Source organism: Orussus abietinus, unplaced genomic scaffold (genome assembly GCF_000612105.2).
Source record: "Orussus abietinus isolate OABI.00-Male unplaced genomic scaffold, Oabi_2.0 scaffold35, whole genome shotgun sequence".
Lineage (NCBI taxonomy): Eukaryota > Metazoa > Arthropoda > Insecta > Hymenoptera > Orussidae > Orussus > Orussus abietinus.
This window is the reverse complement of record NW_019394237.1, coordinates 413,387-440,925: the sequence shown is the minus strand read 5'-3', so window position 1 is coordinate 440,925 and position 27,539 is coordinate 413,387. Positions and strand designations below refer to the sequence as shown.

At 45.6% G+C, this 27,539-nt stretch overlaps 4 protein-coding genes across 12 annotated transcripts; 2 read left to right on the top strand and 2 right to left on the bottom strand.

The window, feature by feature from the left end:
- Positions 1–874: 874 nt before the first annotated feature.
- On the bottom strand, positions 875–7,623 carry LOC105695014 (E3 ubiquitin-protein ligase MARCH6). Of its 6 annotated transcripts, none has more exons than XM_023431933.1 (9): positions 7,304–7,551; positions 6,953–7,031; positions 6,423–6,883; positions 5,964–6,288; positions 5,495–5,859; positions 4,570–5,226; positions 3,946–4,402; positions 2,841–3,658; positions 875–2,553 (listed from the first exon to the last, which is right to left on the bottom strand). In XM_023431933.1, the coding sequence occupies exons 3-8, from the start codon at positions 6,807–6,809 to the stop codon at positions 2,901–2,903; spliced, it is 2,949 nt and encodes a 982-aa protein (XP_023287701.1). In that variant the 5' UTR covers positions 6,810–6,883; positions 6,953–7,031; positions 7,304–7,551; the 3' UTR covers positions 875–2,553; positions 2,841–2,900. The 6 variants fall into 6 exon arrangements, with proteins under 6 accessions (XP_023287701.1, XP_012271652.1, XP_012271653.1 ...); XM_012416229.2 differs by having other exon boundaries at positions 6,959–7,031; XM_012416230.2 differs by lacking the exon at positions 7,304–7,551 and adding an exon at positions 7,178–7,296 and having other exon boundaries at positions 6,959–7,031.
- Positions 7,624–8,067: 444 nt separating this feature from the next.
- LOC105695016 (uncharacterized protein C7orf50 homolog) lies at positions 8,068–9,702 on the top strand. The gene is made up of 4 exons (XM_012416231.2): positions 8,068–8,319; positions 8,471–8,744; positions 8,819–8,999; positions 9,089–9,702. The coding sequence occupies exons 1-4, from the start codon at positions 8,238–8,240 to the stop codon at positions 9,365–9,367; spliced, it is 816 nt and encodes a 271-aa protein (XP_012271654.1). The 5' UTR covers positions 8,068–8,237; the 3' UTR covers positions 9,368–9,702.
- Positions 9,703–9,764: 62 nt separating this feature from the next.
- Positions 9,765–10,783, bottom strand: LOC105695017 (thioredoxin, mitochondrial). Its single transcript, XM_012416232.1, has 3 exons — positions 10,450–10,783; positions 10,167–10,290; positions 9,765–10,080 (listed from the first exon to the last, which is right to left on the bottom strand). Exons 1-3 carry the CDS (start codon positions 10,620–10,622, stop codon positions 9,964–9,966), a joined length of 414 nt encoding a protein of 137 aa, XP_012271655.1. The 5' UTR covers positions 10,623–10,783; the 3' UTR covers positions 9,765–9,963.
- A 529-nt stretch (positions 10,784–11,312) lies between these two features.
- LOC105695013 (E3 ubiquitin-protein ligase RBBP6) lies at positions 11,313–27,455 on the top strand. 4 transcript variants are annotated; one of them, XM_023431922.1, is made up of 17 exons: positions 11,313–11,653; positions 11,825–11,982; positions 12,280–12,466; positions 12,574–12,808; positions 12,916–13,155; positions 13,243–13,409; positions 13,518–13,886; positions 14,473–14,839; positions 14,915–15,086; positions 15,194–15,506; positions 15,593–15,662; positions 15,751–16,038; positions 16,243–16,407; positions 16,698–17,000; positions 22,410–22,655; positions 23,323–23,547; positions 23,818–27,455. In XM_023431922.1, the coding sequence occupies exons 3-17, from the start codon at positions 12,301–12,303 to the stop codon at positions 26,519–26,521; spliced, it is 6,030 nt and encodes a 2,009-aa protein (XP_023287690.1). In that variant the 5' UTR covers positions 11,313–11,653; positions 11,825–11,982; positions 12,280–12,300; the 3' UTR covers positions 26,522–27,455. The 4 variants fall into 4 exon arrangements, with proteins under 4 accessions (XP_023287690.1, XP_012271645.1, XP_012271647.1 ...); XM_012416222.2 differs by lacking the exon at positions 11,825–11,982; XM_012416224.1 differs by lacking the exons at positions 11,313–11,653; positions 11,825–11,982 and having other exon boundaries at positions 12,301–12,466; positions 14,473–14,785.
- The last annotated feature ends 84 nt before the right edge of the window (positions 27,456–27,539 follow it).

The window sequence follows — 27,539 nt, the reverse complement described above, 5'->3', positions numbered from 1 at the left end:
ACCGGGTGGTGTGGACCAATGGAAGCGCGGTACCCGTGAGCGGTGGCTAGTCCACGGGAGTCACTTCCGGCTTGAAGGAAGGGAATTGCCACAAGCTGTGATTAAGGTTGATATTTCATTGGCGCTACAGCGATATGTAATGGAGGTTTTGATTGGCTGCAAAGAAATAGCTGGAGAAATAGAGAAAGTTCTGCCGTACGTTCTTTGCAGCCAATCAAATGCTCTTATTTTCGCTTCGTCACTTGTATGTATCTGTTGCACTAATGAAATATTGGCCTTAAGACGAAATTTTGCCCCTGAAGTTCCACAATTCGAGATAACCGAAGTTTAACTAGTTTATACGCGGTTTAAACCTACGGTATACCACTTAAACTCCGGTTAATTCGAAGTTGACGAACGAGGCCTAAACTGCATATAAACCAGTTAAACGAAGTTTAATTGGTTTAAAGCATGTTTGAACTAGACGTAAACCAATAAAACTTCCGTTAACTCGAGTTCGCACACTCGAGAGCTGTGATTGGCTGGATTCCGTTGGATCACTGAGGAACCACCAATAAGAAGACGTCGCAGAAAAGACGAACGGGATTGTCCCATTGTGATTTTAAACATCGATCATACAAATTTCTTTTTAACAAATTCCTTAACCTCGTTTATTCGACGCGTATGACCTGTCATGCAAATTTTTAGGGATAAAGTAATTTGCAGATGGAACATTTTTATATCCTGCTTGTTATTACTTCTCTTATATTAAGTTATGGTTAATGTTTCTCAAATAAATTTCTCTAACGTTTATCGTAATTTCCCGCTATTTTAAAAGATAATCCAAACTCTAAATAAACAGCAGATCAAACCTATTGATATCTATGGAATGTTACTCTTAACGTTGAAGTATTTATTTCTTCCAATTACATAACCTGCGATGTGATAATGGTTTAAAAATTTTACCTGAAGTGCGATCCCTGGATACGATAAAATATATTTGGTTAAAACAACCTCTGTATGTATTTACATGTTCCAGGTACTAACGTTAATGCAGAAAATTTTAATACTCGCAATCACCGAATGAAGTGATCATTGTGCATTTAGTCAGACGTCTATCAAGATTACTAATCCCAAGCAGAAATTTGTTAAAACATTTCTCCAACAATACCGCCCATTGTAATGAGTATTATAAATATTTATATATTTATATTACAATATGGGAGCATTCCAAGCATTTTAAATGTAACATGAGAGAAGACAGTTCTCTAAGGACTGTAGAGAAAAATCTTAGAAGAGCTAACTGATCTGCGTAACATCCGTCAAACTTAAAAGATCGACTTGCCGGAACGCAGAAGTAAAACTATATGTCAAGTCGTTTATTAACAAGAAGAAAACTCTACATCGCACGTCACAGTCCAGGTTTATGCTATGTTATGCGCTGCACATTTTCCTTTTTTTTCTCCGTTACAGCGCCTCTCTTTCGTTATTTGTGATTACACAGCGATGTCTATGAACCGCAGCCTCAAGGATCCTCGATGCCACGCCACAACCTCGAATTACCGCTTGTTTACTCTCGCTTATTCATTAATTCTTTTAATTTACTCATCTTTCCCCGACATAACGCGTAACCTCTGCAGTATTGCACTCTTGCTGTGGATGACCACGTTCTCTTTGAACACATTTGTTTAGAAAGTTTAGTTGATTCAAAGACTCGAAGAAACAGCGATGGATCGCAATGATACGTATGCAGATGTACACGCGCAATTGTGTCGAGTTAAGAGGAAGGAATAAAGTCAATGAAACTTGTATCTCTAACATACTGTACGTTATTTAAGATTTCCAGGAATCGTATTAACTGTGACAAGAAAGTGACAGATTTCCTAAGAGCGAGCTAATCAGCGGAGATATTTAAAATCCACATTGCTGGCAGATGTGACACAATTCTTATGAAACAAATTCCAGAACCTTCCTCATGATTTTCAACTCATTAACAAATTCACCCTTTTCAACGTCATCCTTGAGCTCGCCTTCGAAAATCCGTCCTTTGCTGTTAAGCTCCCCGATGACCGCGAAAAAAACACTTCCCTACATCAGGGAAATTGATCCTACCGCATGATGAATGGTATAGCAGCATTGTAAGAGCTCCTATGTATTAAATCCCAAAATACCAGGGAAGTGACTCACCAACCAAGCAGAATACTTTCGATGACTCCGCAGGTGAACATAACGAGGAGGTAACCTTCCATCGCAACGACCATTACACTCAACGAATTTGTCCTAATGTCAAAACGTTCTTGCCCCGACATGGTCTTCTGTCCCTCGGAAGTCATAACCCGCCTCGGTGCATCTCATCCACACAAACATCTATCCCGTACCTCTCCGATGAAGAATAATTCACCGTAAACGAATCCCAGGAGGCACCAAGTAGACGTCCATCAGGGCAATCTCCAACTCAATTCCACCGGTTCTTCGCAATATGCCGTCGGCTCTGGTGGTAGCTTCGAAGGGCACGCACAGGTTGCAAGACAAAGACCGAGATGACAGTCTTCCCCTGATTTGATCCACAATTCCCTTAACAAGCATTTAACTCGGATTAATATAACTATAATTTATTTATTTACAGATTTATTCAATGTTAATAGATAAGAGTACACTGTATCGTATCGTTATAGTACGAGTTCTCAATATATCTAGTGATAATGCCATTCGCAAAGGAAGACGTACACCTGTCATGTTAACTTAATGTACAAACAAAATTTTAAACGCAGCTAACAAATTATTAAGCCATTAAATAAGTGAATCCTTTCGACGAAACCAGTCACAACATGGAGTACTTTATACTTAGGAAGTGGTCTTACCTCCTGTCAGCCAGTTCCACTTCGCCTCTGCGTATCTGGAGGAATGGCTTGACGTAGATGTTAGGTCGATTGCTGTTGCTGCGGTTGTTGCGGCGATTGTTGTTGCGGTTTGCTGCGATGCTCATAATTGACGAGTCGTTTGCCGACGAGGTATTTGTCGTCCTTGATGTGTTCGTACAGTTTGTGGAACTGCCTGATCTGGAAGCTGACCACGACAAAGACGACGTTGACCAGCAGGAGGAAGGGATAGAGCCTGCGGGCAATGAGGATCTGGGTTTGGAGGTTAGAGACCAGGAGAGGCAAGATGCCATACGCCATAGCGTATGGAACCGCCAGGGCCAAGCCGAAGCAACAGATAACAGGGGCTGCCAGTTCCGTCACTACAAACTTCAGGTCCATCTCTCTGATCCCATCGTTGTAGGCCTTCTCGATGGCCAATCGAAGCTTCGACTCAGGGCCCATCATCGTCACTGCAGTGGCTATCTTTGTGTAGAGCACTCCGAGAGCCCAGTCCTGCCAGATAAAGAGGATTGGCGTCTGTTCCAGGGGGATGCGCAAGGGTATTATCACCACGAGCTCAAGGAGAAGACCAAAGAGCAGGGGAATGACCCCGACAAGAAGGATGCTCGCTACGGAGGCCTTCAGTCCGAGGACTGCCCAGTGCTTGATTCTATCCAGAATGGCACGCCGACCCCTCGGCAGCCAAGAAAAGGCCAGAGCCAGACCTTGAGCCAGGGCCCAGCACAAGTATGTACCACAAGCCACCGTATACACTTCGTGCACCCTCCCCGAGAGAGCTGACACGTTCTCGCCGCCATCTGTCGATGAAAATTTCCTGCTATAAGGAATGTCCTGACAGTCATGAAGTTTCATTTTTTCTAAAGATATTTGACAATATCTATAAACAAATTTTTCAAAAATTTAAATCCTATGGGTGTCCAAACCTTTCTTACAGTCTCCATATTCACAGAATTAAGTTTGAAACGATTCGGTACACCCAGTTCAGGGAAAAGTTTCATGAACGAGACCTCTTTGACGTCACTTTCACGTCACCTTAAACTCGAGCTGAGCCGAGTAAAAATTATTAATAGCCTTTTTAACTCACTGTTGTTGGAGAGGTCGGGCAGCAGGATGAGAGGTGAGGGCGCCGGAGCACCGACCATCCACAAAGCCATGATTCTGCGTCCAATCCAAATTGGAAGTGTCATCATGACGAGACTGACAGCGACAAGGGTAATGCAGACGCAGACTAGCAGAGCAATAAGGCGGGCTGGGAACCATCGAGGCCTGACGTAGGGCAAGAAATTCGAGGAGCCCTGTCCCCTCTGAAGCAGGGCATGGTGTGCTACTCCGAGACCCTGGTGGTGAGCCTCTTCGACGACTGCTGGGCCTGGATCGAAGCTCGGGTCCTGGAGCAGGTAGGACCGCAGATCCAACATCCATGCCACAACTCGACACCAGGCACGCACCACTGCTTTCAACCAGGTGCGGGTATTGGACTGCTCCAACAGTGCAGGTAACACTGCCTGCAGCAACAGGAGCTCCAACGACAGCTCACTAACCTGCTTCGGAGGTTTTTCGTGATAAATCAAACGATTCCATATAGCCTAATTTACAGAAGTTTCATAAACGATTGCTTCGTCGAATGCCACTTTCGTATCACCATAAAGCGGTGGGAGATGAGAAATAAAGAGAAAGAGAGAAAAAGGAAAATAGTGAGTGACATTACCTGAGCTTCGTTCTGGACATTGACAGTGTACGGCAGGAAGCCAGGCCAGGCCCATCGAACTATTTTAACAGGCAGCCAGAGCATAAGTAGGATGACCGTACCGAATATGACGATGGAAGAAACGAGCCTCCTGGCATGTCTAAGAATTGGCAAGTGTATCATCTCCTGGATGGGCGAAAAGTCTGGATCGTTGAGGTTCCTCAGGAACCAGAGCACTCCGGGCCTGAGGAACTCCCTGAGGAGGAGGACGAACGAGGCGAAGTAATAGATATACATTATGCCAGCGAGCCAGTGAATAAACATCGAGGTGCCTGGTGCCATGCTGAAGGAGGCCTCCCGGTCCCTAAGGGTGGCATCAAACATGGCCAACGAACAGATGTCGAGCCACCAGCCACAGACCAAGGGCAGCACGCCGATCTCCACCACCGAGAGCAGGGACACCTTGACGACGACGTAGCAAAGACCAAGGATCTGTTGTGATCGGTGGAAGCCCATCAAGGCTGCCAAAGTATGCAACACCACTAGACATACTCCAATGACACAGTAACCACAGAGGGTGGTTACAAGGCCCTCAAAGTGGGAAGCTGCTGCGTGCTCTTGGAGTCCCAGGCCTGCGATGGCAAAGCGACCCATGTGGTACGGGCAAAAGGCAAACAACTGCAATCATAAGACAAATAAAATATACCTCTTACTCTTATGTTTAATACTCCAACAGTTGTTCACCCACGTCGTGTATCGACATATACAAATATTGGAATAAATGGATTTAATTCTTTCATCTTAAGATCGACTTAAGCGATGTTAAGATGTATAAGAAAATAATAATCTGTTTAGATTTTAATACTTTAATTAATAATAGATTTCTATTGACTGCAAGAAAAATTTCGGGTAGGATTTAATGTCTGTAGCTTTTGGTTAAGTTTACCAAGATGAAGAGGGCGTTCAGCGAGACAACCCAGAAGATGTGTTCCAGGAAGACCAGGGAGCCATCCAGCCCGAGCAACCTTTCCCAGGTGAGTTCGTCCGCAGGCCTGTCCCACTCCATTGGGTTCCAGTTAGCCTCTTCTGCCTGTCCCTGCCCTGGACCTTGAGCTTGACCTCGCCAGCCACCATCCGCAGGAAGCTGTCCCTGGGCAGCGTGTATGCCCGGTTCATCCCTTGGAGGAGAGGCATTGCCTTGCCTGTTGGGCCCCTCCGGCGTACCAACTAAGAGAGGATCTGCCCCCAGGTCCTCACCACCCTCTCGACTTGGCGAGGCTCCTTCATCGATCAGACCCCGATTCGGGCCATCTGGGAATTTTTAGGTTACTCCGTAATCTATCTTATCCTATTCTGCTGTCATTACTAATTGCATAATCAGAGGAGTTTCCAATTTGCCTTAGGATTATTTTTACCTATTAAGTTTGGTTCTTCACTCCGAACAGGAGGTTCCTCGATGAAGGGTGGAACATTGTTATTATCTTGTGCCTCGGGTACTTGGAAGGCATGGTCCTCTTGGACCCGTGGCACATTCGCCTCAGGTTGCAACCTGTTCTCAGCCGGTGGTAGTTGTACGTTGTCCCGTTCAAGCCAGTCGGGACCTCCTGCATGGAGTATCTGTTCCCTGAGCCATACCAAACCGATAAAGCTGAACAGTGTACACGTCACCACAAAGCAGCCTTGGAACACGTCAGATGAGACGTTCTCTAGGGAAAACACCTCCATCGGCAGCGACATTATCTGCGGTTTGGTTGTTCAATTATCAGAATTGTTTCAGTCATTTGTGCCATAGATATTCCAGCATATGTCTACTCTATAAATATTTCAAACTCTTTTTTTTTCTTTACATGTATACATTTAGGAAAATAATTTACCCGAACGAGATTCAAGGAACCGCCGAACAGCACTCGGTAAGTACGACAAGCAGATAAGGGAACGATGCCCAGCCAAGCGATCGCCACTACTGTGTAATGGAACCAGTATTTCACCGCAGTGAGGACACTCGACAGCAGACCTTTGACGACATCCTTCAGAGGTAACCGCCGTGGCATGTCTGGACTGTATACTGGCATGAAGGAAAAGCGATACCCGCAGAGTTCGCAGTACTCCTTGCGTGAGTATCGCATCCATTGTAGCAGACATTCCTGATGGATCCATTTGATGCTTCCGGTACAAATGCAGGGATGGAAGAGTGGCCGGTCAGAAAGACCCTCTGCCTGGCATACCCTGCAGATGTCCGCGCCTAACATGTCCTCCGTCATGTTTGCTGTAGGATCGCTCTATGCCTCCTAGTCGTGTCCACGACTAAATATATCCTCAGCTATCGTCGCCAGGTCTGAAATTAATCCATGATTTTAAACTATCTCTATACAATAAGCTTTGATAAACCTTTGCATTGGCTTACGAGTACCAAAAATATAACAATCCCACTGCCGTTGAGTGACTCGATGGCATAAAGGATTTTGTTAAACACCAAGCAGTCCCTGTATAGCACAGGGAAATAAGAATGAGGTTATTTCATGTGCTGAAGGCTATCAAAAAGTTTTGGCGTTCATAAGGGACAGTCCGGATTGCGTCGAAGTGAAATTTATAAGATCAAGCACATTAACAGGTTAAGTAAAAAACAGACCTTGTCCAAAGGTGAAAACGTCGCACGCGAAAACGCAGCGATACATATCAACAGTTCAAAGCTATTCCGTAAAGTATTCGACCGAGAGCTCAGGGCAGAAAACAGGTATGAAGAGCCAGTACTTACGTGTGGGTCATTAGAAACACATCGAAAATGAAAATATACCGTGCTAAGTGTCGAAAGTTAGTTATCTACTGCTACCTCCAGCTGTTTCTTTCTAAACACATCAGCGGAGCAGCCAACCTCACGAACGTGAATCTCGTCGAGAATAACAAGAATGACGTAATAAGACTTGTGTGGACGTTCCAATTCCGAGAAAATTGGAGGAGAAGCACTCGTAACGATTTCCTGTACTTAAATCTCAAGTTAGTGACATTTACCGAAGCTGAATATCAGTGGTTACAGGATACAATCAACGTCGCCATCTTGTCAGCCATGAAGACGGCCATTTTTGGAAACACACGCGCCTCGGCACGAACTCGATGTATATGAGCTCGTTTTCCGTTGGTCCAGTCCCAACGGAATGCTAGGTTCTGATTCGTCGGCTATCGACTTGTCCGCGGAGAGCTCCAATCAGAATTTAACCTTTTTCTCTTCGACTGTTTTGAGTTTCCATCCGGTGAAAATGCGAATATCGTGAGCCGTATCATATTCTAGAACAATCGGAAAGATCGATTCCGTCAGGCCGTTATAAAGGCAGATCGCGGTTGGTCGAGATGGTGCCTCATTCTTTTGAAAGTACGACGCACTTTCGATGTATCGGAAGCAGCGGTTCTCAATGGGAATACTCAACGGCGAAAAATTGCTACATTGGATTTCCATGAATAAATGAACTGAGTGAACTGAAATTGACTGAAAAGTTCGTACGCACCTCTGAGTTTCCGGTGTCGCGCCACGCTGCCGATTTTTGAATTGATATGATACTTAAACGTTATTAACGACCAAGGCTTCGCACACGTTTGTAGGATTCCACTGATGTTGGGCTTGAATATATTGTATTTATTTGCACCTTATATTTAAACTTACGCGATATATCCTTAAATTTAAACTCAGACAAACAATGGCCTCGACTGACTCGAAGAACGTTGAGGTTAGAAAAACCAAGTCCAAGAGACACAAGAAAAAGAAGATCAAATCCGAAGGTGGTATCACGATAAATGTTAACAAAATATACGACCAATTTTTTTCTATAGATTGGTAATAAAATCAAGATTGCTGTTAACCTTTCAAAGATACCGTTTTGAGGTTAAGCTATCGAAGACAATTGCAATTTTCTTCATACGTATTTTGTAGGCAAAGAAGACAATGTGAACTATTACGTTGACAAAACAGGGAACAAGAATAACCTCGATGCTCCGACTGACAGTGTCAATGACCAAGTCTCATCCACGAGACAGAGAAAGTCTCAGCGCACGATTGTAGGAAACTCTTCATTAAATGGAACGGGTCGTAATCAAATAGAAAATAAGGAGCAGGAGAAAAAGAAACAGAAAGGAAAGAGAAAGGTCAAACAAGAAAACGACGAGGTCACTGACGAATCTCCTACTAAAAAAATTAAGAAAACGAGGTAAATTTTAGTTATGGGAGATGGTATGCTTTTAATCTGCTTTTTGTTTATGTCAATATTTTATTTGCTTTTAGCACAGACTCGGAAGATACAGATGAAGAGGACTGCGATATAGCGGAAGAAGATAATGCTCAGAAACCTCCAAAGATGTCAAAGAGACAAATTAAGAAAGAAAAGACTGAGAAGAAGGAAGCTGAGAAAAAAGAGGCAAGTAAACTCGAAGCAAAACAACGGGCGCTTAATTACGTTTCAAAGGTAATTTTGTTTCTTATATCATTATTGTTGTGGTCAGAAGTCAAATGTCTGTATTGTAATGTTATGTATATTCACGGTTCAATTTTTAGTGGAAACATGCAAAAAGCGAGTGGAGGTTTGAGAAACTCCGTCAGATCTGGTTAATGGATCATTTATTGGATCAAACATCGATACCCGATTCAATCTTCCCAACTGTGCTTGAATATTTTGAGGGTTGCAAAGGTATGGCCAGGGAGCAATTATCGAAGAAAGGCATGGATGTTATTAAGAAGGTCGAAGAAGATGAAGAGAAACGCGAAGAAATCATGGAATCAATAGAATACAAGAGAGCTAGACAACTTCTACAAGCATTGCCTTCGGAAACATAGTTTTGTCTTGGATTACGAGACTTCCTTGCAAGCTTATTCTAAAATTATCTATTGACACCCAAAAGAAGTCGTTGAACTTTTGCGAGTTTTCATTTAGATCTATATCATCAACCTAGTTCCTGCAATTTACAATTACAATGCATAAAGGAAATTGTAAATAAAGTGAAGATAATTCCAAATGGGGAACTCTTGAGCGCAATGGAATTATTTTTATCAATACTAACATAGCTTGCAAAGGCTCTGTCAAAATTTTGTTAATACGCGATATTGTTCAATTTTTGTATGACCAGTCATCACAAATTTTTATATGACAAATAAATTGTATTTAAGTTGCACATGCTTGTTATATTCTTGCAAACACAATAGACTAAAAATGTGTATGCTACAGAGAAGGACATATATTTAACTTGTTTATTCTATTACGAAACAATGTGCACCACAGGCACTCTATCAGCTAAAAGATACATAACCCCATGAATGCACATCCAGACAAAATAATTTATCTGTACACCATAAACTTCATTAGTTTTAACTAATGTATTAAAGATAAATTTCAGAACTACTTTTTACAAGGAAGATTTCTTAGCTGAATGCTATTAAGGTTCAGCATATTTATCAACAAACTTCCTGAGCTTATCCGTATCCTGGAGCCCAATAATTCTCTCAAGCACCTTCCCATCCTTCATGGCGATCAAAACAGGCACAGAGCCAACCTATAAGAAAGAATTATTATATAATCTAATGCCTCTAAAAGAAACAAACCAAATTTTACACATTAGCTGACGATGCAAAATTTAACCTCATAATCCAGAGCTAGATCCGTGTTCTCGTCGATGTCAACCTTCGCCAACAGAATCTTTCCTTGCTTTTCGGCGATGACAGACTCCAACCTGGGCGTCAGCATGCGGCATGGATTACACCATCTGATGAATATGCAAATACGAAACGTTTAATCAATTCATATTTGAAGAAAACTATGGAGTTACCATTAGACTTATCGAAGTGACTCGACTTCCATAAAAATTATCAAGATTTTTGTGCCCAATTTCAGCAAAAAGGACAAAACTAAAGCGCCAACTTACGTAGCGAAGAAATCGATGATTACAGGAACCTTCGAGTTTTTAACGCGATCGTTGAAGTCCTTGTTGTCTTGAACCTTGAAAGCTGCGGAGACTGCTGCTTCCTGCGCCGGAGCGTTCGCGAAATTTCGACTGTTCAAAGCCATCCTTGTGGCCCTCGAGCCGACGCGTAACATCTTCGAGTTTGCTAATTAAAACAGAATTACCTTTGCTCTACACTCGAATTCTCTGATTTAATATTACGCCGAAATCCAACGATATTCCGTGACGCGACTAAGCGTGTGACGATTCTGCGCGTTGGACTACCCCGACACATAACCTCACTCTTCCTCCGGAGGTGAGCTCAAATTAACTCTCTTAAAAATTTCCGAGTGGATTCAAAGCAACGGCAGGATATAAAGGCTACGGAGCGGTTGTTTCACGGGACATTATTATCTGTAATAATGTGATAACCTTTAATGCATGACATATTACTCCGATTTACTTTAATGTCGTTTTAAACATTTTAAATCGCCTGTTGGTCGGTGCTTCTCGCGCTCTCATTGGTGTGCAGTTTCTCGCGCTCTCATTGGTCAGCAGCTTCTCGTGCTCTCATTGGTCAACGGTTTCTCGCGCTCTCATTGGTCAACGTTTTCTCGCGCTCTCATTGGTCAATGGCTTCTCGCGCTCTCATTGGCCAGTGGCTCCTCGCGCTCTCATTGGTCAGCAGCTTCTCGCGCTCTCATTGGTCGACGGCTTCTCGCGCTCTCATTGGTCAACGGCTTCTCGCGCTCTCATTGGCCAGCGGCTCCTCGCGCTCCCATTGGCTCGCCGCCATCTTGACCGGTTCGACAATCGATTGCGCCATCTAGGCAAGCTCGCGGTCGATGTCACCCAACTCGAAGTGCGGCGGAGTCGGTCGTGTGTGCTCGCTGCATGCTATCGCTCGTGCGCTCTCGCCCGGCGCAATTTCGCGCGGCGTCTTTTTGTGTATTAGGAGTTGTTCGACGCGAGCGTCGTCCTTGCTGCGGCTTCCTTCCGTGGATCGGGCCGAACCACCATTCTTGGGCGCCGCCACGCGGGCCGAAGAAGCCCACGTCGAGGGGAAGATGTCGCCGCTCTGAGGCTACGGATCGCTTGCCACGACACAACGGAGACATCCGAGCCCGCTCTCGCGCTTTCCGCGGGCTGAGCGCAGATTTTGCACCTCCGACTGACCCACGAATGCGTAAGTTTCAATCCTCGTTATCAATTGTCGGAGAAAGTTCCCCACGAAGGGGCTCTTCTACTTCCGCGGCCCTGAAAACAGGATTTTTGGGGACACACGCTAATCTGCACTGCTCGAGTAGGAATTTGTATGGCTTAAGTAGAGATACAGTCATTTTGTGTTATTCCGCAGCGTTTGTCAATGGTTTCGGCACGTATCCTGTATCCTTCGTGGCGACTCAAAATGAACCTTTCAAGGACATCGTTTGTTGGGCTTTTCGGTCCTTGCTCCTCGAAGAGAAACTCCATGCATTGAGTTACATCGATTAATTTCAATTGATACAGTAGATGGTTATTATCAAATCCGTGATGTGTTTTGCACGCGTTATTAGGGATATTTTCCTGCAATTAGTGAATCTTGACGCTTGGAATTATCTCTTGGCATATCTGAGATAAAGGGCACGGGTTGATCCATGTTGAGGCTCTCTAAATATTTCGTTATTAATGCTTAATAAAGGTGACCTCTGTTATAAATGTTCCAAACCTTGCTTGGGTTTATGGTTGTTTATATATATTGATGTTTATGTATCTGCGTTAGTTTTCAGTTAGGCTATTTTAGAGGTTAATGTTTGTACATGGATTCTTTAGGGACAGGTTTAAGCAGGCAGGATGTCGGTACACTACAAGTTCAAGTCCACGTTGGATTACGACACCGTATCCTTCGATGGGCTTCACATATCCGTGGCGGATCTAAAGAAAGCGATCTTCCATCAGAAACGCATCGGCAAGAATACCGACTTTGATTTACAGATCACTAATGCACAGACCAAGGAAGGTGAGCTCTGAATGAATTTTTACCCACTCTTGGATAGATTTATTTCAGCACGAAAGTCTATATATCTATATTTATAATTCTACGTCACAATATATCTTTTATTTCAGATTATACCGATGATAATGCGCTCATCGCAAAGAATACTAGTCTTATCGTAGCAAGAGTGCCTCTGACGGTCCAGCAGAAAAGATCCTGGGATCGCAATGAACCTCCAACATTTAGCAACTTAAAAGATGAATCCAACTTAGGCCGCACGGTTGACCTCACTCGCCTCGATGGTTCAGAGGAGGACAAGATTCGTGCGATGATGACGCAATCAACCCAGGATTATGACCCATCGAAGTAAATAGAAACAGTTATTCAGGGACATTTGTTGTTCGAATTACTTTATTAGTACAGGATTTAAAGTGTCTGGATTTTATTATAAATTCCTTTTGTGTTTATCTAAGTTATATGAAGATCCGTGGTGCGAATCAGACCGGTGATGTGCCACCGAATTATCGTTGCTACAAATGTCACCAGCCGGGACACTGGATAAAGAACTGTCCTCTTGGGGCAAACCAGGAGCCGATCGAGATCAAGAAGAGCACCGGCATACCTAGGAGTTTCATGGTTCCGGTTGAGGGCCCTTTGGTACCTGGAGCCATGATGACTCCTACGGGACATTATGCAGTTCCTGCTATTGATCAGTGAGTAACCAGTGGTAGTTAAATATTTAAATATCGGTCATTCAAAGTGATTTATGGTAAACATCTTGCATAATTTCTATTTCATAGTCAAGCCTATAAGGAAGGGAAGAAAGAGAAACCTCCGTTCTCCCAGGATCCAGAACCCATTGTTGAGAAGCCGGAGATTCCAGAGGACCTGCTCTGTAATATCTGTAAAGATCTTCTGACGGATGCTGTCATGATTCCCTGCTGTGGAAATTCCTTCTGCGATGAATGTAAGCTCTTCTTCGAAACAAGTGTAAAACGGTTTGAGACTTATTCCATGACCTAAGGTGGCTTATTTAGTTACCTAAATCTGACTTCTTTAAATCTTCCTTCTCTAGGTATTCGTACGTTCCTATTAGAGTCTGAAGAGCACGAATGTCCAGACTGTAACGAGAAGGATGTCTCACCGGAGACACTGATTCCGAATCGTTTCCTTCGGAATGCTGTATCCAATTTCAAGAACGAGACTGGTTACGCGAAGAGACCGATTTTTAAGAAGTTGGTGCCAAAGCCAATAGCACCCGTACCCATAGCGGAACCAAAGATCGAGACCCAGCAAAATACTGTGCAGTCGATTAGTCAGATCGAACCTATTTCATGCCAAAACACAGCTGTCGCGCCAATGGAAGAACTGGATCGACAGCCACCTCCTGTCGAGGCTCCCATATCGCACAGTGATGTCAACGTCACGGTGCCCATTACAACCGGTACGACCGTTATAATCTACCGATTAATTATTTCTATATACCTTTATGCTCTCGTACATGTACTAAATGTTTCTTCACTCATCGCTGATTATGTGCATAAAGCAAATAGATGTTACCGTATCATCTATTTATGCATATTTGAGGTTTTCTCTTGAACACGATTTTAGAGGATATTAGAGAAGTGTGATTCTTTCGAGTTTTCGTCGCGGGTGACGGGAATTCGGTCGACGTTTATTTCCTTCAAATTCCGCAGCAATGCGCCGTCCTCGCGCCGCTTTTCCTCCCTTTTCTTTTTTTTTTCCTTTCTTTTCTTTTTCGTTTCCGGGCACGCGCCCTGAGTCGTCGCCATTTTGGGTGTCGCGGAGTAAATCCGATATTTCGCGCGCCGACCTAACCTCAAAGTCATGAGCAAAAAGTAACGCGGCTCTCTCTCGCGCGCGTCGTGCCTGTACGCGAATCGCGTGCCCGAGGTGTGAGTGAATCCGGGAAGAGCCACGAGAGAGCTTGAAATCAAGGATAGATAGCGGGTTAACCTAAAAAAAAGTTAGAAGGGACAGAGAATGAAGGTTAGTCCTTTGTACATCAGGCCTTCCGGAGACCACCTCGGAGTCGGACCTACAGAGCGACACGGTAACGAAGCTGACTACCGACGAGGAGACAGAGGTGCCACCTCCACCAGGCACCGAACCACTGTTGCCGATAACTGCTATCGGTAGCTCTCCGGATAAGGATCGCTGCGATAGGGACTGGGACAGGGACCGGGATAGGGATAGGGAACGAGATAGAGACAGGGATCGCCTGCTTCTGGACCGGGATAAGTGCGACAGGGATGACTACGCGGTCGATAGACACTCCAGGGAAAGGAGGCGCAGCTTCAGCAGGGACGGTCATCGTGACAGGTCAGGATATAACCTCGACGATCCGAATGCATTGCACAGAGTGACGGATCAATGGTTAGACCCGTTCCAATAGTATTTCTAAATGGCATCGGTGATGACGGAGGCATGTAACGGAGTTTGTTTGCGCAGGCATTCACACCGAGGGGACTATCCACCACCGGGAGGCCCCCTACCCCATTTAATGAACCCACCACCCGCCAAGGAATATCAGGGACATCTGGGAGACGGACACTATCCGCCGAACATGCACTATGACTCGGGTATTCGGAGGGCCAGCGAAGACAGACCAGGCACTCCTACGGTGAGTGGACAGACTCTTAACTCGATTCATTGTTTCAAACTTCGATGCGTTAACCTTCTGCTTCTCAATTTTGTTCTTAAAATCTGACTAAGTTTTACTCGGTTCAGGTGGACGAGCCTCATCTTCATCCACCCCCTTCTGCGAAGCAGCCACCCTTGTTGCCCTTTCCACCCGGAGAGGACCGAATCCCTCCACCGAATTACAACCAGCCCCCACCGGGCATGCCTCCATATAATGCTCCACTGTTGCCATATCCCTACATGGGACAACGAGTGTCCATGTACCCCTACCAACAGGGACCTCCTTATGGTCCTCCGAGATACCTCGAGAGACATCCTTACCAGCTACCAGGCTACAGGCCCACGCAGCCCCCTCGAAATTATACCAATCAGCCCAGACAAATGCGAGGGATACACCTCCGTAAGTAGCTTGACGAAGACTCTTGACAAGCGAACTCGCTCAATGCCAGTGTGATAAAAAATTCTGATTGTAAAATAATAATTTAGTTGGCTATCGGGGGCATCGGCCACTTCCACCAGGTGTTTCAGTAAACGTTCTGAACGGAAACCCACCTGGGTAAGTTGCTTCGGTGTTAATAATTTATCTTGGAGGGGGAGTCATCAGTGGCAGTTCATCTGTTGCATTAAGAATTTTCTTCCGGCAGCACAATTCTCGATCCACTGGAGGCCTTTGAACGCATGTTGCGAGAGAAGGACGAGAGGGACAGGAGGCTAGGTAAGCAACGAAGACGAAGTAGAAGCCGATCCAGGTCTCGCAGCTATTCAAGGTCGAGATCCAGATCCTTCGGAAGAAGATCTCCTCTGTCTCCGCGGATCAGTAGATCCAGAAGCCCTCCTCCGAAGAGGCGACCCTCCAGGTCGCCGCCTCCGTTGAGAGCGAGAAGTCGCACCCCGAAGAGACGATCCAGGAGTGGCAGCTTCTCGATCAGCAGGTAACACCCCCTCGGAGAGTCAAATCCTCCCCAGAGAACTATGATAACCCAATCGTGATCTTTGCCCTACTCGTCGATCCTTTTCCGGAGAGCTCATTCCTTGTTCCTGTCCTCCGCAAGACTGATTACTCTCGTGTAAGATCTCCGCTTTAAACGTGAAGGATTGTGAATTCTGAATTTTTGTTATTTTGTTCTTGCTTGCAGATCTCGATCTTACTCTCGGAGCCAATCACCGAGGGGCTCTCTGTCGAGGGACAGGGATAGGGAGAGGGATAGGGAGAGAGATAGGGAGAGGGATAGAGATCGCGATCGGGATCGGGATCGTGATCTGCCTCCTAGGTACAGGTCGCCTCCTAGATCACCACCAAGGTGAGGAATACCTTTGAACTTGTTTCCTGTTAGATAGGCGTAACAATCCTACTTTTATCAAATGTCAAGGTAGACAATCAACTTGCAGAGTTTCACAAAACTTGCCTCGTACAGGTTAAGTACCTTAGGTGATCTTGACTTAATCTGTTTACAACCTAAAAATATGACAGATGAACATGTTAGGAAATCTGAAAAAAATTGTTTCGCAGAGATTAAATAAGTTAGGTTGATCTATCATAACCTGAAAGTATGTGTATGTTTAATGGTGGTCTTTTCGTGGTTTTTTGCAGGTTCCAGCGAGAGAGGGACCGAGAACGAGACAGGCCCAGATCGAGAGAGCCCCCTCGGGACAGCTGCAACAGCTACTATAACGACTCGCCTGCCCATGATTATCCGTTCCGTGAACGCGAACGAGACCTGCCACCCCGGGACAGGCCCCCGCCCAGATTTCCCCCGAAGAATCAAACCTCGCAACACAATATTCCACCGTTGTTGCCGCACCGTGGCTCCGGAGGCCACCCACCGCCACTCATGTCGCTGGGACATGGACCGCCGCCACCGGACAGGAAAGACTATTATGATTCCTACAACAGGTATTTTCGCCTCAATAGTTCTCTGATTCACCTATACGTTAAGCAAACCGACTCACGAGGCCCGACGTCTCGTTTCCCAACGCGAGAGTACTGCTCCAAGGGTTACGTTGTCTGTGGAGAGCTTGTTGACGGAGTGTCCGTAGGTGGTTTCCTCTCGAGGGAACCTAATGGCAGCGAACCAGTCCCATATTTTCGAGAGAAATGTCGCGAAATACTTCGTCTCGAAGAGAATGTCTTCTGTCGAGACGACTCGGTCTTACTCGGATCCGTTTGTCTGGTTGTATGAAACATATCGTTCGTCTCAGTGGTTTACTTGGAATGGTTTTTCCATTAGATTGACGTACGTCCCTTTGCGTTTCGAGCGTTTTATTCAGAAAAACATTTGTTTGAATACATGGAAATACGAGCGTGTGAGCGTGAGCGATGAGAAGAACTTTGAGGTTAGTATTTTGAGAGACCTTTGGCACAGGCAGAGATTCCGTTTTTAACCTCGAAAGCTAGTGGCACGGTTTACTTCAAGACGGAGTTTTTTTCGATGCCTTGAGAGGGAACCGTTTTCGGCGCATTTTAGTGATACTTTTTTTGAAATTCAAGTTGACTGGCTAGTAAATACACATCAGGGGAACGATACGTCGAACGTTGCACTTACGTAGTGTTTGCGAAAGCTGTTTCTGTCTTCTCGTGTTAATGGTGCACATTAGTTACAATGATTATATGTTACCTTATCTTTACATCAGTACACACTTACCTTTACGTTCACGTGTATACACGTATATACGGCGATTGCGGCAGTGGAAGGTGCGACACATAGTATTTAGGATGGTATTAAAAAGACCTGGTCCGAGGCTGGTCTCTAATCACAAGATAAAAGTAAGGATCTATGACTTGATGAGCCATCGATGGGCATCGACAGTCTTGCCAATGTGCTACCCTTTATGTATAATAGTTTTATGTTAACTAGAATTTGCCTCGGTAGGATTCTAGTAATGGCTAATGTGGATCTTTCAAAGCATTGACTGTACTTTGCAAAGGAATTGTTTATAACCGCTTTTGAGGTTGTCAGAGCTATTGAGAGTTTGCTCGATCGAAGCTACCTTTAAAAAGGAAAGAAATACTAACAAAGATTTTATCTCATACACTGTTATGAATTCAATTTATGTTGAAAGAAATGTATTATCGATGCTCTGCCGTTACCCAATGGCTGTGGCAGTCATTTTTGCCATCAGCTGCACATAACCTCTATTTATTTTAGTTCAATTGGGCACCAATGAGCTTTTTATGCGAGACTTTTACATGCCACGTAATAAAAATACGAGGCTTAGAAGACTGAAAAGGCAGAGATTGTCTTTTTGAGAATTCAAGTACCTATATGAATCTTATCTCACTGTGATATTTCTGTGATATTTTCATACAATGAAAAAAAAAGCTTAAGTAAATGCAAGGATGGAGTTATTTACATGATGACTTTGAAGAGTCAGTGGCTCGTAGATGACACCGTAGTGTTTGTTTAAAGCAATAAGGGATGTTAATTGGAGATAAGTAGAGAGATTATTATATCGGAGGCTTAGAACGTGATTATGAATGCTTCCACGTAACTGCGACATTGTTGAACCAATTGTTACTCGTGCTTTGGTACTCCAAATGGATTCCGATATTGTATCCACTTGTGATTATGACTGTTGACGTTAGGTTCCCCATGAACACCTTCATGGATTGCATAAGTTAGCACTTAATGTTTATTTGGCAGGAATATATATATATATAATAATGCATATATATATATTTTTATTCATTCACGCATATTCATTTGGATATCTGTTATGTTTTCAAAGGTGCCAGGAATTTGATGAATGTAATTGAGAAGGTCGAGGAAAAATAACATCCACTCGTCAATACATTTTTGTGATATGCTTGTAAAATTTATTACTAAGTTTATAAAACGAGGGAATGTATTTGATGAATAATGAGACCTCTGTTGAATTGTGGAATTGGATCCCGATGCTTCTTTTTTTTTTGTTTTTTTAATCGTTACCAAAGTGGAGCAATTTTTCCTCGATCATTTGAATCGTAATGTTGAGTCCGTATCGAGAATGTGGCGTGTTTCTCGTGAATTTTGGAAAAGGGTGAGCGACTGCTGTCGGAGTAACATTTTAGTTCAACCATATAGATTTGCAAAACACTGTCCAGTATATCCATACCGAACCTCTTGGAACCAACCGACATACTCTTTGATATTATTTTATTTAAAGAATTTCTGTTATCTCTGCAAACGCAGATTATTTTAATATTGTGTCTAGAGTTTGCAGTACGCAGACCAATATTTTATAAATTCAATGCCAAGGCAGTTCTGCGTACCTGCAAGTTGACTTTTACGATGAACATTTGACTTAATGTTGGCAATGAAATTTAATCCACTGTTTAATGGTACTTTAATTTGATGTTTCTAAGGATTTTATTGTATAGTTATATCCTGGCCGGTACGTCCAGATACCAATTTACGAATTACAGTATTTGTTCCAAGATGATCGGTCTCGGTCATAAGTAAGAGATGCTTGGACACTGCGGAGGAATCTTGCGCTGTCGAAAAACTGAAAGCAGTGAGAGACGGCGAAAGCGACTCATATTTTTACAATGTAACATAAATGTCTGGTTCGACTTCAATGGAGACATTTTTCCCTTACTCGATTGAAGAGATCGACAGCACTGATACATTGTAACACAAGTGAGAGATTAATATACTAAATTCCTAACCTCCAATTTCTGTAAGTTATCCGTAAGAAAATCAGTTATTATTATGTATAATCATTGTTTAACTAGCATCGCAGTGCATTCTAGGCAAAAGTTTACAAGTGCATCTCAGAAATCTCACGACCTAGAAACTAATTGCTCCCTTTTGAGCAATTTATCTCCATTGAAGGAACGCTACCATGGCTCACATCCTGGACAGCAAGTCGAAGAAAAGCGAGGCACAGGGCGAAGTTACACTTACATTAAGAAACGTCCAAAAATATCCATAATCGACCTCTTTGCGAACGGAATACTTTTATCTACACTTGATATTTATTAAAAATTACATCTAACATTACTTGACGATACTCAGCCAATTGCTTCGATACATTCTATTCTCACTTTAGACGCACTCTACCCTTGGTTAAACCGTTTATTAAATGGAAGAAATTTAGAAACGTTAATTATAAACAATTATCCTGTAAAAGTGGTGTCGATGAGTATGTCAGATTTTCCTCTTTTGTTTGCTGGATTTTAATATCGGAGTGGCAAAGCCCTCGATGTGCCTCGCAGTGCTTTGACTTGGCTGCTCTGCAGGACTCCCTTCGATTCCGATCAAACACCTCTGTACCGTAAGACTTTTGCGTTGCCCAAGAGAGACCGGAAGTACCGTTGTCAATGTACCTGGAATTATGTCAATGAATATTATACGCAAAATAAAGAATGGCCAAAAATGTACCATGATCAGAGGAGAAAGGCGCACGAAGAAGAGATTCAGGCAAGGAACGGACGTGTACATATATACATACACCCTCGTATGTATATATATATAGGTTTATATATGTATATACATATAGAAAGCCAAAGTTATGTATATATGTCGGAGCCAGAGTCACACCAAGGAACGTCCCGAAGCCTACCCGTCGACGCAGCTCAACGAGACACGGTTTCTGATTCAGGTGAATTCAGGGCCAAATCAACATTTGTAACAGAGATCCCCTTTACAGACACATGCACAGAGAGAGAGAACAGAGAGGGAGAGAGAGAGAGAGAGAGCCTGAGAGAGAAAATGATCCGCAGAGACTCTTCGGTACCACAGCGAGTCAAGTCAGAGGCCTTCGACAGAGCTTCGTCAACCTCAGGATCAGTTCATCGGAGTGGACCACCGTGCCACTTGCATACGTGTCATATTGATTGTTACTTATCTATTAAGTATAACAATTTATATATAATAGGGTTTTAGCGTAGAAATCATGAAATATGGGATAACTTTCATAATGTTATACTGAGGAAAAGAAAAAAAGAAGAAATTCATTGAACCTAAGGAATATTTCTTTGAATGCTACCGATGAAACTATGTTTGGTAATTCAAGGAATTGTTGTTTGACGCGAATAAATTCATATAAATTGTCGTCGTTCCGTGGAAACGTTGCGTCCAATTTATTCGAATTTATTTGAATATTATTTGATTCAATTCTTCTTTTAATTGACGAAATGTTTCTTTGGTACTGCTCGAGGAAACGTTCCTTTGGTTCGATGACGTTTCTTTTTCTTTCTCTGGGTAACAATTGCAATTGTTGGTAGGGAGCCGAGGATATGTGTGGCGCGCTGTGGACCGAGGGTTTCTGTTCGACGGTGCCGATGCCCAGAGCCAAGGCATACGCACGTCGTCGGATAAGACGAGAGATTGGGGAGAGAAAGGGAGAGAGCCTGTGCGCTGGTGAGAATGCAAGAGAGAGAGAGAGGGTGTGTGTGGGAATTTGTCGAGCACGACAGAGCGGTTACCATGCAATTGTTTATTAATCTCGATTTTTCAGCGCTCCCGACTGCTGGCGATCGTCGAGGTCGGTTGCCGATCTTTCCTTGGCATCCTCTGGACCCTCGATTCCGCTTATCAATTTGATTCCAGCGAGCGCCGAATTTATAGCGCGATACGATGCTCGTCCCGATGCAGATGCAGGTTGTCCTTTAGTAGGACTCGGCGGGAAGAAAGCTAAAGGGTGCAACGGTCCCTTTGCCAGGGCGGACCTCGACGGACGCGATCCTTCCTCTGGATTTATTTATTTATTTACCCATTCTTCAGGGGATGTGAAAGTACCATCCGAGGGTTCGTTTATAAATCTTTTTTTCCTAACTGGGTGTACCGAATTGTTTTACAAATTTACAATGTTAACGTGGAGGCTACAAGGAAGGTCCTGACACTCGTAGAATTTAATGCTTTCTAAAAAATGATGAGAATATGAACAATTTAAGGAAGAAGAAAAAAAAATGAAATTTCATGGGTGTTCCTTATGATCTCCATATTAACGTTGTAAAGTTTCAAAGAATTCGGAACACCCTGCTGGGAGAAGTTTCATAAACAATGAAATCTTAAGGAATATGCTTTGACGTTTATATATTCATATAGAATAATGCTTTTGTATCACTTAAGCTGTTGATAAAAAATATATATTTTTTTTGAGAGAGAGTTTGAAGAAGAGTTGAAAAAGGAACGAGTCCAGGGTACCGATCACCGCGGGGTCTGCTCGTCGAGGGTGAAAATTGGGGCTGAGGGAGAGCGAATGGGAATGAGAGAGGAGACGAGAATGAGAGAGCGAGTGCGAGAGAGAGACTGGCACGCCGGTGAAAGAAAAGGTAAAATCGGCGAGGGATAACAGGAAGGTTTTAAATTTATGTCGACAGATATTCCGGGCCGGCCTCGCAGCGCTTTTCGAGCCCCCACAGGGAACCGCCGACGAAGAGGTTCGACGACGTTGAGCCTCCGGGTACCGAGGCCTATTACGATCTGCCTCCACCTGGAGTCGATCACTCCGAGAGGCCGGTCCGAGAGGACAGGCCCTCTCGACTCGGACCTAGAGACCAGGAGGAGAGAGACCATCCCCCGAAGGAGCAGGAGGAGGACAGAGACCGCGCGCCTAGGGACGACCGGTAAATCGGGATACATGAAAGAGCTTACTCGGCGAGAGGATTACTTTCTAGGATAGAAGATGCTCAGTCGAATTGTTCACTGGATACTTGCGATAATATACGGTTAAATGGATTTTATACACATTATAAAGAATGCTCAATTTTTTAACTTGAGAAATGATGCAGACGGTACTTAACTTTTTTAAGGGGATGTGAAAGTGGCATCCGAAAGCTCAATCGTTCATAGAACTTTTCATAGAACTGGGTGTCTCAAAGTCGTTTCATACTTTAAAACGTGAATATGGAGACCCTAAGATAGGTCCTGAAATTTCATTTTTTATATACTATTTTTAAAATACCTATAAACAAATTTTAAAAGAATTGAAATTTCATGAGTTTCAGGACCTTCCTTATAGTCTCCCTGTTCACGTTGTAAAGTTTCAAACTATTCGGTAAATCGAGTTGGGAGAAAAGCTTTATAAACGAGACCTCTTCGACGCCACTTTCACATCACCTTAAGGGAAATCGCAAACTATGCTCAATTTACTTGAGGAAAATTACAAACGAGTACGCGAGATTCTTATGGTGATAAGAAAGTGGCGTCGAAGAAAGTAAATTTTGTCGCTCGGTGTAAGGGCGAGATTTTCTTCCTTGAGTCGCAGATTTGACAATTGCTGCCGATTTTCAGAGTCCGAGAAAGAGAGGACCGCGCCAGAGAGAGAGACGACAGGGAACGAAGAGGTCCCGATCGGGAGAGAGACGACAGAGATCGCGCTCCACGTGACGACAGGATGAGAGAGAAGGATGATCGGGAGCGCAGGGAGAAAGAGAAGGACAGAGGAGAAGATAGACACGCTCGCGATCGCCGAGAGGATGATCGACAGCCGGAGAAGAGAGACTACGAGAAGGATCGGTTGGTGGCATTCTGTGTTTATTTGATTAATGTTTTTCACCCTGGAGATTCGTAATGACTATTTGACTTAATAAAAAAAAAATTGCTAAATCGCGTGGCAAAATTCGAATCCCTTCTCGAGGGGATAATAAATGTGTTTATTTGATTAATGTTTTTCACCCCGGAGATTCGTAATGACTATTTGACTTAATAAAAAAAAAATTGCTAAATCGCGTTGCAAAATTCGAATCCCTTCTCGAGGGGATAATAAATGCTCTACGTCGTTTTCAGGACGAGCAACGCGTACGGCTACAAGGAGGAGCGTCACCGGGTGGAGGAAAAGCCCCCACGTCCTCGAGACAGAGACCGCCGAGACCGGGACTACGACCCGGAGAAAGAGCGCGAGCGACACGAGCGATACGAGCGTCCTCCCCCGGAGCGGAAACGCCCGGGTGCCGGCCCGACCGGAAGCGGCTTGACCCGGAAGAGCGCCAGCCCACCGTACAACCCGCGACCTAGGGCGGACTCCAAGGAGACGCCCGAACGCGCCAAACGGAAGGAGAAGGACCACGAGGAGGCGCGCGCCGACGAGCGGAAGAAGGAGAAGAAACCGAAGGAGAAGCGGCGCAAGAAGGACGGCGACGAGAAGGAGCGGAAGAAGAAGAAGAAGCGCGAGAAGAAGGCCGCGGCGGCGGCCGCAGCGCACAAGGACGTTGCGGAGGAACCCGGGAAAACGGAGCCGGCGGTCGCGACTTTGTCGACGACCTCCTCTGCTGCGGTCACAGCTGACACGGCGGAATCGCTGGACGCGGTCGCGAGGATCGAGCCGGCTGCCAGTCCGGTCGCTAGTCCCGCTCCAGGTCTTGCTACGAGTCCCGCAGAAAGTCGGCCGACTAAGGAGAAGTTCGAGACCAAGTTTGAGAACAAGTTCGAGAATAAATTCGAGAATAAGTTTGAGAATAAGTTTGAGAACAAGTTCGACGACAAGTCGCTGGCCATGAACCCGGAGCCTCCGGACTTCGGCGGGGAGTGCGCCCGAGGTCGCATCGAGGAAGCCGAGTTCGCGACCAACCCCCCTAATCCTAATTTCAAGCCCATCCCGGAGCTGAAACCGGAAGGGAAGCGAGTGGTGGATGGACTCTACGAGGGCCTGGAGGACGCCGAGATCAGTCGCGCCGTGGCAGAGGAATACGCGACGGGGATGGCGCCAGAGGCGGTGAAGGAGGAGAAGGAGGAGAGAGGCGACGAGTTCCTGGCGCCGGTCCCGGAGCTCTCCAAGTGGGAGAGGGACGAATCGGCGACGGAGAGGACGGGCCCCGCGGTGGAGTCGCCGCAGCAGGCTAAGCCCTCCACCGAGGAGGAGGGCGCGTCACAGAGCGCGAGACCATCGGGGAAGGTCGTCACCTCAGAGGTGATTAAGCGCGCCGAGAACGCGATATTCCAAAAGGCTATCAACGCGATCCGGCCAATCGAAATCAAGAAGATAAGTGAGAGCAGGAAGGTGTTGTACCAGAACCCGGAGCCGAGGGTCCTGGAGGTGGCGCCGACGACGCCGACGACCCCGACGACAGCTGCGGCGACCTCGGGCGAGGCAGCGCCGAGGAAGAGCGTCAACGTGACGATCAACGTCGGCAGGAATGAGCGGAACGTCGAGGTGACGGAGCCGGCCTCGAAGAAAGCCAAGCCAGAGCGACCTAGGGTGAAGCCACCCCAGGTGGGCCACTCGCCGACGAGGCTCTCGGCGAAGGAGCGCCTCGGCGAGAAGGTGGAGGACGAGAGAGAGAGGAAGGTCGCGAGTCCATTGAAGGGCTTTGCTGAGAGGCGCGACCTGGGGAAGGTGGACGGGGAGGGGCGTGGTCGTTCCCCGAGGCCAGGGTCCAGGACGGAGAGGAGGAGCTCGCCTCAGGTCGAGAGGCGTCCCGAACCGCCGGCTCCGCCCGCCGGGGCGAATCAGGAGAGGAAGGTCTTCCTCGAGGAGAGGAGACGCGAACGGGAGCGGAGGAACGAGCGGTCCTCGTCTTCCTCAAGGCGAGATGGCCATGAGAGGGGCGAGAGAGAGTTCAGGCCTCCTCCGGGTCCCAGAGTAGAGAGGGATAGGGAACGGGAAAGGGAGAGAGAGAGGGACAGGGAGAGAGAAAGGGAGAGGAGAGGGCGCACTCCTCCCCAGGTGTTCAAGAGGGAGGAACCGAAGGCTCCTCCGCAGCCCAGGAGAAAAGACGACGAGGAGGAGCGGAAGCGGGAAAAGAAGACCACCCGGGAGGAAAAGAAGAGGAAGAAGGAGCACAGGAGCAGGAGCAAGTCCAAGGACAGGAGGAAGCGGAAGGAGAAGAAACACAAGAAGGACAAAGAAAAGAGCGTGGAGAAGAGGAGGCACAAGGAGGTGGCTGCGCCGGGGAAGGAGAAGGTCACCCTGGTGGCGGAAGCGAAGGCCTGCTCAGGGTTCGACGTGCCTCCAGGAGTCGTTGCGGAGCCTGCGAAAAAGCAGAGGAAGAACCCTAGGCTAGTTTCCGACAGGAAGAGGAGCGTCCTGGATGAGGCTAGCTTCGAACCGGATTATTCTGCTTCGGAGTCGGATGGGGAGACGGAGGAGAAACCTTCGATGGCCACTGCGGTGCCTTCGATGAGTGCGCAGTCCTCTTCGGGGCCATCTGGACCCCCGAAAAAGATGAAACTCGACGATGAGGCCGAGAAAGGCGCGGATCTTGCCAAGGCCAAGAAAAGGGTTAAGTCCACCAGCTCAGAGGACGACTCGAGCAGCTCTGACAGCACCTCCAGTGACTCTGACAGCTCCGACGACTCGCATCGAAGGAAGAGGAGGAAGCACAGAAAACATAAGAAAAGAAAGGCTGCCAGGAAGGAGAGTTCCTCGGAGTCGGACAGCGCCAGTGATAGCTCGGAGAGCAGCTCCGACGAGGACAAGCACAAAAGAAAGGCGAAGAAGTCAAAGGCCAAAAGCAAACAGGCCAAGAAGAAGAAGAAGAACAAACACAAATGACGACGTTAAGGAGGCGGGGAACGTGCCGGTTCAATAACTCTGGTGACGTGGGCTCTTGGTGGGTCGAGGGGTTCATAGGTGTTTCGTTTGTTATTTAATCGTGCCCTGGGGTGTGTGCGGCGAGGCCTGGATAACTCCAGGAGGGAGCAAAGTTCACCATAGTGCAGTTCAGTGTGCTCCAAGAGGCATCAAGCTTCAGTGCATAAGGTATGTGTACAATTGGACACGCTCCGGTGAGATCCCAGTGTTTTACGTTGCACCTCTAGGTCCCGGGTGGAAGTTGATGTCCGACCTCTTCTCAAAGAATTCTGAGAGGCAGAGTTATAGGATCAATGGCCATTTTCCAATCCAACATGTCAAACCACAGAATTTGATTCTCAGGAGGTTATGCTGGTTGTAGACTTTGGTCTGGGACGAACAAATCTCAGCTCCTGAGCGATGCTGGTCAAGTGTCATGTCAACGACTTGTCAATAGTGACAGCGATGTTCCAATTCCAAACCGGGACCGAAATAGTGACCGGGCATGGCCCTGCACAGTGGTTGAGTGGTATCGAGACCTCGACTACTTCATGGGCTACGACGAAGTGAAATTTAGTTTGAGAACGAGGTTAGGTAACCAGTGGGAAAAATCACAGCTTAGCAATTACAGTTCTTTTTCTTGTCAGAAGTGACCCTTTCTAAGAGATTGTGACAACGTGGGTGTTCGCTATTTGGCGCTTTTGTTTGTTTGATGAGACTCGCAGTTAATAGCTGGTAAATGTGCAGCCTGGCCACTCTGGAGACAGTCGAGGCTGTCGGTGTTCTTTACACCGACAGGGACCGAGACTGTTGGATTTGAACCATAAGAAACGTGTTATATTGTACTTTCGTAATGTAATGTCAATATATAGAAAGGTAGTCATATAATAAATAGAATTAAAGTTATTCTTAACGAGATGCAGAAGAAAGTTTAAAGCTCTATGTCACCAACCGAGTAAGCATGCTGGAAGTTATGCGAATAAGGTTAACCATTCAATGT